The sequence below is a fragment of the Callorhinus ursinus genome, unplaced genomic scaffold (genome assembly GCF_003265705.2).
Source record: "Callorhinus ursinus isolate GAN/ISIS: 27379988/994484 unplaced genomic scaffold, GSC_fseal_2.0 scaffold99, whole genome shotgun sequence".
NCBI lineage: Eukaryota > Metazoa > Chordata > Mammalia > Carnivora > Otariidae > Callorhinus > Callorhinus ursinus.
Genome location: NW_027397161.1, coordinates 1,431,327 through 1,442,206, shown reverse-complemented (window position 1 = coordinate 1,442,206; position 10,880 = coordinate 1,431,327). Strand labels below are relative to the sequence as shown.

At 41.7% G+C, this 10,880-nt stretch overlaps 1 protein-coding gene across 2 annotated transcripts in view; it reads left to right on the top strand.

The window, feature by feature from the left end:
- Positions 1-10,880, top strand: part of ESYT2 (extended synaptotagmin 2) — an 85,561-nt gene that overhangs the window by 22,712 nt on the left and 51,969 nt on the right. For both annotated transcript variants that reach the window (XM_025859113.2, XM_025859114.2), the window contains exons 2-3: positions 7,638-7,679; positions 8,563-8,697. In XM_025859113.2, the coding sequence (XP_025714898.1) occupies positions 7,638-7,679; positions 8,563-8,697 (177 nt within the window). The remainder of the gene's footprint in view (positions 1-7,637; positions 7,680-8,562; positions 8,698-10,880) is intronic.

Here is a 10,880-nt window from a genome sequence, read left to right as displayed (position 1 = left end):
ATGGTTCGTCTCCCCCTCCGATTTACTCCCCTTCTTCTTTTTTTTTTCTTAACATATATTGCATTATTTGTTTCAGAGGTACAGATCTGTGATTCAACAGTCTTGCACAATTCACAGCGCTCACCATAGCACGTACCCTCCCCAATGTCTATCATCCAGCCACCCCATCCCTCCCACCCCCCACCACTCCAGCAACCCTCAGTTTGTTTCCTAAGATTAAGAATTCCTCATATCAGTGGGGCGCCTGGGTGGCTCAGTCGTTAAGCATCTGCCTTCAGCTCAGGTCATCATCCCAGGGTCCTGGGATCGAGCCCCGCATCGGGCTCCCTGCTCAGCGGGAAGCCTGCTTCTCCCTCTCCCACTCCCCCTGCTTGTGTTCCCTCTCTCGCTGTGTCTCTCTCTGTCAAATAAATAAAATCTTAAAAAAAAAAAAATTCCTCATATGAGTGAGGTCATATGATACATGTCTTTCTCTGATTGACTTATTTCACTCAGCATAACACCCTCCAGTTCCATCCACGTCGTTGCAAATGGCAAGATCTCATTCCTTTTGATGGCTGCATAATATTCTATTGTGTATATATACCACATCTTCTTTATCCATTCATCTGTTGATGGACATCTTGGCTCTTTCCACAGTTTGGCTATTGTGGACATTGCTGCTATAAACATCGGGGTGCACGTACCCCTTCGGATCCCTACATTTGTGTCTTTGGGGTAAATACCCAGTAGTGCAATTGCTGGATCGTAGGGTAGCTCTGTTTTCAACTGTTTGAGGAACCTCCACACTGTTTTCCAGGGTGGTTGCACCAGCTTGCATTCCCACCAACAGTGTAGGAGGGTTCCCCTTTCTCCACATCCCCGCCAACATCTGTCATTTCCTGACTTGTTAATTTTAGCCATTCTGACTGGTGTGAGGTGGTATCTCATTGAGGTTTTGATTTGGATTTCCCTGATGCCGAGCGATGTGGAGCACTTTTTCATGTGTCTGTTGGCCATTTGGATGTCTTTGGGAAAATGTCTGTTCATGTCTTCTGCCCATTTCTTGATTGGATTATTTGTTCTTTGGGTGTTGAGTTTGATAAGTTCTTTATAGATTTTGGATACTAGCCCTTTATCTGATATGTTGTTCACAAATATTTTCTCCCATTCTGTCGGTTGTCTTTTGGTTTTGTGGACTGTTTCTTTTGCTGTGCAAAAGCTTTTTATCTTGATGAAATCCCAATAGTTCATTTTTGCCCTTGCTTCCCTTGCCTTTGGCGATGTTTCTAGGAAGAAGTTGCTGCGGCTGAGGTCAAAGAGGTTGCTACCTGTGTTCTCCTTTAGGATTTTGATGGACTCCTGTCTCACATTTAGGTCTTTCAACCATTTGGAGTCTAGTTTTGTGTGTGGTGTAAGGAAATGGTCCAGTTTCCTTCTTCTGCATGTGGCTGTCCAATTTTCCCAACACCATTTGTTGAAGAGACGTTTTCCATTGGACATTCTTTCCTGCTTTGTCAAAGATTAGTTGACCATAGAGTTGAGGGTCCATTTCTGGGCTCTCTCTTCTGTTCCATTGATCTCTGTGTCTGTTTTTGTGCCAGTACCATACTGTCTTGATGATGACAGCTTTGTAATAGAGCTGGAAGTCTGGAATTTTAAATTGGACTTATAAAGGAGATTTAAGTGGCTTTTGTCCTTTTTTTTTTTTTTAAGTTCAAAGATAAGATTTTAAACCAAATGATATGTGTTCATGGTCTCTTCTGTGATTTAGGAATGTGTTTTCTATTTTCTCTGTATATTCCAGTTTTTATCTTCGATGTTTTTGCTACTTTAAATTCTGTTTGGTGGAACATAAGCAAATGTTTATGAATATGTATTAGTGAGAAGCAGATTTTTTGACTTAGTAAACAGAATTAAAATTTGGTAACAGATTTCTTTCTTCAATTTTGATATCTTTGGCACTTTGAAATAATCCCTTATAAATTAAAAACCTCAGAATTATTGAGTGCCTCGGGATTCTGCTATGAGGAGACGGACAGACCTTCAATTCCAGCCGGTTCACTTGTGTTGAGGGTTTATTTGTGCAGGTGGTTTCTCTGCCGCGTTCTTTCTGATTGTTTCAGAATAGATTGGGGGTACTGCAGAAGTGTTTCCTGGAATGCTAATCTTCCATCATTTCTCTGTTGAACACTCCAGCATTGACCCGATGCCTGTAGAATAAAATCAGCACTCCTTTGCATGGCATAGAAAACATTTCAGGCTGGTCTTGACCTGATTTTTCAGCTTCAGCATTTACCATTCCTCCCATCTCCAGATCCAGCCAGCATAAATTGCATATGCTGGTATTTTTGCCTAGAATAGTCTCTTTGCATAGCAAACCCCAACTAATTTTTCCAAACCCATCTCACACACTGTGTTCTTTCCAAATTCTTATGGACTCTTCCAGGCAGCATCAGATCCTCCCTTCACAGACCAGTGATCACACCTTTCCACACCAGTCCACTCCACCAGCTGTGAGCTTCCCAAGTACAGGAGTGTGTCTCTGTGTCATATCCCTAGCTCTGAGGACAGAGCCAGAAGTAACTGCTCAAAAAATGGCTGCTTCAGTCTGTTCTTCAACAAGAACAATCTACACATGTGCAGTAGATTAAGGAATAGCACAGTGACAGAAATGCAATAACAAAATCAGAATTCACACCGGTCAAACTGTATTTCTGTTCTGGTGCATGATTGTGAGTAGAGAAACCTTACTATTACATAAATTTAAATTCTGTAGGCAATTTGTGGGACTGGAATGTATTTTGCAGGAAAGAAACAATAGCTTTATAGGGTTACTCTCTTTAAGTATGACAGGATGAATAGGAATTTGCTAACATTACTGGCAGACCTAATTTGAAAAATACCAGTAAACTTAGAGAAACCAAATATTGTTAGGGAAGGCATATGTTTTCATTTTGGAACAATTTTTGCAGAAGTCATTTTATCATATTTAATCAGTTGCTTAGAAATGGGATTGCTGGGTCACAGGGTGAATATACATGGAATTTTATCATTACTAAAATATCATAGGCCTTTCATGCAACTATTAAGTAAAACCAGTCTTTAGATTGCTCTCTTCTTAGTCTTGGGTGAAATACTGGGTTTGGTAATTGTGTTTTATTGTGAATTGCTATCATGCCTGCTCAACTTTGCTCTTAGCTATTTCAGGACTTGTACTATATTTGACCTCTAGAGTCTAGATAAATAGATCACTATTAAACACAAAATCTTCTACTTCTGACTTGGTACTTCATATAATTTAAGGCATATATCCTGAGTTCTGAGCTTCACTCTTTCATGGGAGTCTGTCCTACGAGAACTTGATGGACTCTGTGGACTGACTGTCTCCACAGCACTTTTTTCGTCCCTCAGTAATAAAGTGGTCAGCAGTAGGGGCAGACAAATCTGATTTTTCATCCCCATTCTGTCACTTAGTAGCTATCCTGTAAATTTGGGATGTTAATGGTTCCTATTTGTAGATTTGTTGTTAAGAATTAGCTCAGATGGAGATTTAGAAGGAGGAGCTGACCAGGGTTGTGGAGTGAAGGAGAGGCAGTAGTAATGGTGACTCTGAGATTTCTGGTTTGCTCGACTGGGTGGATAGTTTGAAATAGTTCAGGTGTAGTGCGGGAGAGACAATTAACACGGGGTCCATTATGTATGACTTGGGAGACGGAAAGTTTCATGGCCTCATTGAAATAATTCTTTTCCTATTTTGAAGGCTGATGGATGAGAAGGAAGAAGAAATATGATTTACAAAGTTGTGTTGACATACATGCGCATCTGCACCAAATGCCTGGGGACAGAGGGCGTGGGATTGGTGTCCTGTGTTGTGCAAGCTGGTTGTCTACCTTATTAAGATTCAAGGTCTTTTATCCACAAAAAGAAAAAAAAATTAGTTCAATTAATGTATGTTGATAGCTTACCACAGAACCTGCCACACTCAAAGCAGCGCATAATGCTGCCTGGCAGTTACCAGTTACTTTTACTATGTCAACCAAGTATACTTGGGTTTGAAGACTCACTAATCTTCCAGCAACCCAGTTGGAGGGAGATTTGTTTTCTATTCCTCAGCCATCCAAGGATGGGGTCTTCCCTCACCTTCTACTCCTCTGAACCTTTTATATGAAAGGTTTTGAAGGGAGCTCAGCTTTATCGATCACCTCATTATGTGATCTTAACCTTTTTGGCTTCGTGGACTCTGTGAAAATCTGATGATTTGTCTCTAAGTAAATTTGTATACACACAACTTTGTGCATATCAACTTCCAGACAGGCCCCTAATCTTTGAGCCTTCCTTAAATTTGAAGTGGGTGGAAAATCTAGATTAGTCAAAACTTTCTCTGTGTGAGGCATTATACTTAGGTTACCTGGTTATGGGCGTTTAGAACTTAGCAAGAATTCAGTTCTTCAAAGAAACTAAGGAATCTTAAAAAAAAAAAATGAAAACTACTATAGACACATTTTACCCCTCAGTATTAGAAGGAAAACCATTTGCACGTAAACTACAGAGAAACAATTTCTCTGAAGTATGTAGGATTAATAGATGACTCTCTACCAGTTTGTGAAAAGGAACTGACCACTTACCCCTGCTCACTGGAAAAAGATGCAGCCCATCTGGCCCAGGTGTGCCTGGCAAGACCGCAGTCTGTCCTCTCTTCTCTTGGTTACTGAGGAATGTGGGATACCCATCTGTAGAGGTACTGGTACCAGCCCCCCAAGAGCCTACCGTGTTCTCAGTAGGGTAGGCATCCTGATGTCTGCCTTGAGTGATGATTTGCGGCATCACAGACTAAAATCACAACAGGTAAAGTCCTTGTTTTCACAGATGGTGTTTCAGTTCTTTACTGGGTATAAGGTATAAATGAACATATCCGTTGGGAGCAAAGAAAAAAATCTGAAAACAGGTTAAACTCATCTTGCTGTAATTTTATTAAAGGACACTTGACATTGGGAATACTTCTTTTTGAAGCAGAGCAGCAGTTTAAGATTTCTAGAATTGAAGCCACAGACCGCCTGTGTGGGCCCCTCTACTGACATCCTAACATCATGCATTCTTGCTGTCATCTGTAAGCCCACAAGGTCCTAAGGATTATCTTGATTTGGATAGTTATTTTTATTCAGTGTGGAATGATACAGAATTTTAATCTAAGTCCAATACCGTATTGAGGTTTTACACTTCGCATAACATTTTACATTAAAGTAGAGCCCGAAGAATTAACAGTAATTTCAGTAATATTCTAAACAGAAGTATAGATGTCTCTGAAATAGCAAACTCCACACAAAAGACTCAGGAGTAATGTTATTAGGTTGAGTGTTGAGCATTCTGTCAGCTCTGAGTAGCATCTCTTCAGAGACTGTTCCTTCCTTTGTACAAGTATGTAGTGCACTGGGCGAGAGGGAGGTGTTGGGTACACAGAGCAGCTAAGGAGCCTTAACAGAGTGATAGGTGACAAATGCAGATTTCTGGAGAGAACCTGAGTGTGACTGCTGTGGGGCTGAGGAGTGATTGTGAATGGTGGCATGTTTGGGAAGCTGTCTAGAACGGAGGTGAGCTGATTGTAAGGAAGAACTGGCAGAGAGGGGAAGTTAAGAAAAAGGTAACCAGTAAATAGAGAAGAATATATTTCTGTGCAAAGGAGCCATTATTGTTTGGTTGAATTCCACAGGACTGTGATAAAGACAAGATTTGGGGGTGGTGAGTCAGAGAAAATATGATTTGAGGCAGGTCTTTGGTCTCCCATTTGATAAACACGTAGGAATGTATGGCATTGAGTGAGGTAACGGAAATGCGGCTTTTAGAGCTAGACTTGGTGTGGCTGGGAAGCGGAGCAAGGCCTCCCAGGGTGGCAGGCATAGCATCACCAGAAAAGGCAGGCCTGCAGAGAGAGTTGTCAATTCTCTTGTTTGCTCTGAAATTCCAGGAGAAACACATCTACAGTGAAGGAGTTCCGGCCGTCCCCAAATAGGTGCTCTACTTGTGCTTTTGGTCCTTTCTGTGGCCATTGTGGCTAGTTGGATTCAGAGGGGCAGGGGCAGAACGGAAGACAATCTCACTATAAATTGCTTCCTGGGACCACAGCTGAACACCTGCTTATTAAGGCCTGGTACCCTGGAGTAGCAACCACCCAGCGCCTTCCTGATCTGACGTAGAGTACTGGCTACTTTACTATAATGTGAAGAAATAGCAGAATACTACCTGCAGGGGAGCTGCACCTGCCTCATTTTGTACCCTAGTCCAGCCAGTCTAGCAAGCCCCCAAATGTCTTGGGTTTTTGGCAGAAAGTACAGTTCCACTTGGGTCAAATAGGCCTCTCCACAGCGACATGTCCTCTGGATTTAAGCAGTTTTTGCCGGTAGTTCTCTTTCCCAAATCTTTGCCTTCTTTAGCATTATCCTTCCCAGCTCTTAAGCCTTTTCCTTAATTCTGGAAGGTTGCCGTCCCTTTGCTTTTGTCCCAGAACGGATTCAAGCTGACTGACTTAGAAGACCTTATTTCAGTTCCCTCTGCGTCCCCCTTATGGCTCAGGCGTGTTGAACCTGGGGTGTGAAGGAGCGGGTGGCTCTGGCACGTGGACACACGAGCAGGAGGAAACGGCTGTGGCCTCGCATGGAGCAGTGTGGCTCTGAGAGAGGGTGCAGTGACCGTGGCTCCTCCCAGGGCCAAGCTTGAGAGAACCGTCTTCTCGGGAGCTCCCCCACCCCCGCCACCATAGTAGTCCCTGGCCAGTTCCTCTCAGCCGCAGTGTGGGGTAGGCTGCTGTGCCCGTGTTATGTAGGAAAGTGAGTGTGGCGGTTCCAGAAATCAGAACATTTCCCTGACCACATCTCAGTCACCCTCACAGAACGGCCTGTGACCCATTGTACATTTAAACCAAGAATACGCTTTTTGGAACATTAGTATGGCCTGCATGCTGTTCTTTCTTTGAGGGAGCACATAGCACTTCTCAAAGGAGAACTCCCTACCCAAAACAGCTTTAGCCTTCCTCTGCAAGGGGTTTTTATTTTAACAGCAAAGAAAATAGGTTTCCACCTTTTCTCTAAATAGGTTTCTGTCTCTGCAAACACTCATTTTCTCCAGTGTACAGGCCCTACTCATGGAGGACTATAATTATAATATTCATTTGGGAGATGGTGTGAGAGAAGCCAGATATGGAAAAGCATCTGCCAGCTGGTTTGGACCAAAAGAGGAAAGTCAGAGGGAAAGGTGGGTTCTTGAAGGCTGTGAGTCTAGATGTCTGGAGTACTGATGGCAGTGCTGGCCATGGAGTGGAGAAGCATGGCTCTTAAAAAGGAAGAGCTCACAGTGGAATACTCTTCCCAATATTCCAGATGCCAGGGAGCTTTCCTCTGGACCTGAGAGATACAAAGAAGGGACTGTGGCATTGATTGTCACTAGACTTTTCTGCCTCAAAGTGTTGTTGGGACGTAAAGAGCCAGAGCACCACACATTTCAGTTTCTCCTCAGAAGCCCTTGTGCAAAGAAAGCTTCAGAGTCCGGCATCGTCAAGAAGCGTAAGGGAAACAGTGGGCATATGATAAGATTAAACAGCCTGCGTGACATTTTCATGTACAGTTGCTGGGAGTCCATAAGTCATGTGTATGTTTTTCTCTTAGGTTCATTTTCCAGACACTGAAAGAGCAGAATGGCTAAATAAGGTAAGAGTAGAATATACTAAATACCAGAGTATCAGCGGGAGTTAGGGGATGAGGTGCCATCTTTCCATTTTTGGGAAGCTGGATGTTGACAGTATGTGAGCTCCTTTGGATATAGTAGACTGGCTCCTGCTCTCAAAAAAACTGAGTCATAACTGATAAATGGTACTTTCCTAAGTAGTGAAAATTGTGTCTTTAACATGAAAAAATTGATGACATAGTCATAGTTGTGTATTTGGCCTTGTGTCTACTTCCCTGATTGGCTAGTGCTCAAGTCTGTTTTATAGTAATTACAAGCAGAATTTTTGAAAATATTATGAAAAGGGAAGTAATTCCCAAGAAACCTAGTAATAGATTAATAATCATTTTTAAAGGTTATTTTTTAAGATCATATATTTTGAAGTAGGTGTTTGTCCCCACATTTTGTATATCCTTAGAGCTATAGAGTAAAAACTTAATGTAGATTAATGATTTCCTGACAGCACCAGAAGTTAGTCCATCATTAAAGAAAACTCATTAATGTTTATTAAGATCTATACAATTTTAGGTTTTTAGAAACGAGCTGAAACCACAGGGTTTTCTGATCCCCCCCCCCCCAAGCAACTTTAAATGTGCTGATATGCTTAAATGGAATGCTTAACCAGAATAACTAATTTCTGGAACATATTCGTTAATCTGTAGTGTATTGTTGTAGTACATTTTTGAAATTCAGATCATGTTGATTTTGCATAATGAAAAGGAGACCCCTCCTTTTAATTTTCAAAAATTCTGCTCAACTATAGAGGTGTAATTTTTCATGATATAAGTACATCATCATGTGTTAGTACATAATACATTATTACGTATTACAGCGTTTTGTTTGACATGAGTTCTTTCTTCTTTACAGACGGTAAAACATATGTGGCCTTTTATTTGCCAGTTTATAGAGAAGTTGTTTCGAGAAACTATAGAGCCAGCTGTGCGGGGAGCAAACACCCACCTTAGCACTTTCAGTTTCACAAAAGTTGACGCGGGGCAGCAGGTCAGTTTCTTCTGCAGTACCCTTACTTGTGCACATGGTAGAATTGGTGTGAACACTTTAAAAAATATATAAAACTACTTCAGATGACTTTATAGAGAAGAAATTGCTCCTGGGGAGGGTCTAGTAGGCTGTCTCTGCAGCTCATTCCAGTTCCGCCTCATGTGGGACGCCCTCCCTTTGTCTGTCGGGAGGCCCTCACATTGCACTCATTTTTCCCCTGTGGTCTTTGGCCTGTTCACTTTCCTTGGGTGGTTTCTCTCGTTCCCATCATGTCTTTCTACCCCACATCCTTCTGTCAGAATTACCTTTGTACAGTTTTTCAGTCTGTCTAGTTGGAGTTTTATACATGAATTCATACTAAAAGTTTCATAATTGACAACAAACTTAAAGGTGTTTACCCCGCAAGATGTTTAAAAATGATAATTAAGGACTCCAGTGCCAGACTTGTAGAATCGCATTAATTATGTAGATGAAGAGGAAAAATAGATTTTGTTATTAGAATCAGATACAAAGAAAAACTGCTAATTCCTGATATTCCTTCTAGTGAAAGCCTCAAGACAACATCTAAATTAGTTGATCACGGCTAGTTTCTTTTTTTATTTTTTTAAGTCAGTGTTTACAGTGATTAGCAACAGTTCAGGTTAACATTTTTTTTAACTGAGGTATAATTGACATATAACATTGTATTGCTTTCCAAGGTAACATTGTTTTGTTTGCCTAATGGAAATTCAGAATTCAATAGTACTTTAAATATACCCACACAGTTGACACACATTTAGTGCACGCGCAGGAGAGCCAAACAACACACTGTCACCATATGCTGCAGTTCCCATGTCTTTGCTTCAGACCATCAGGGTTTTAATAATGTGGCCAAGGAGTGTCTGACCTGGTCGCTGTGTTGTGTTTGTCTGCGCCCCCAGGCTTATTCCCATCCTATACTCCCAGAATGCTCCATCTTATCTACAGTTACTCAAAATCTGGGATCTCCACTGCAGGCACATGTGTTGTACTTAGTCGTTTTTCCTCTTGGCTGTGAGGTCTCCAGATATGTTACAAGCCTGGGGTCTGATCGTCCCGTTGTCCAAGCACATAAATGCCTGCACAAAATGCCTGTGTAACACTTAACCTTTCATATATATTTTACCTTCTCTGACCTAAAATGTTAGCAACAGATAGGAAAACACAAATACAGGGTTGAACGCTATGTGAGTATGAAGCAGATGTACACTTTTTCTGTAAAAAGCCAGGTACTACATATTTTAGGCTTTGACAGCCCATAAAGTCTTTGAGGCATACTCTTCTCCACCCCCCCATTTCTTTTATAATTGTTTGAAAAATGTAAAAACAATTCTTAGCCGAAGGCTAAATTTTAACCTGCAGGCCATGGGTTTGCAGTCCCCTAATGTAAGATGATATGCTTGTGTTTGTGGAAATTTAGAATTCTAACCCCAGCTGGATTTGTTTTAGGGAGAATTATGTTCACTTTATATTACAGGCTCTTTAAGTTTGATACTAAGATTATCCTTGGAGAACAGGAAGAATGTTAAGAGTAGTGCTGACTCAGTAAAGGCAGCTTGACATCATTATCAACTGCACTGGTATCTTACAAGTACAGGCGAACTTGGGCTATCTGAGGAAGGAACAGGCCAGAAGGACATGCAGAGCCCGGAGCAGGGTTCTTTGTACACACCCGATGTGCTGGCTAAGTCCCTCAGTCAGCTGAGTTCCGTTGCCTTCAGGTGTTTGTCCTATGTTGGATAATGCTCAGTCATCTGGAGTGGAGTTGGCCTCCCTGCCTCTCCTAACCTCAGATGTCATGTTAAGTGGAGGAAAGGAATATTATCTAATGCAGACATTTAAACTAAAGGTCCTAAGCCACCTATATCCCATTTTCACTCATCAACATAGTGATTTGAACCATGTTCTCTGTGATTTGTAGTCTGTGCATGTCTGAGCCAGTATCATCAAGGAAAAGGCCAGGAACCTAGGATAGTAGGAAATGTAGATGCTCAAAGACTTAAAATTTTGTTTTGTTTTTAAGATTTTATTTATTTATTTGTAAGAGAGAGCACAAGCAGGGGGAGCGGCAGGCGGAGGGAGAAGCAGGCTCCCTGTTGAGCAGGGAACATGACCTTAGCCCAAGGCAGACGCTTACCGATGAAGCCATCCAGGCACAGCCCCCC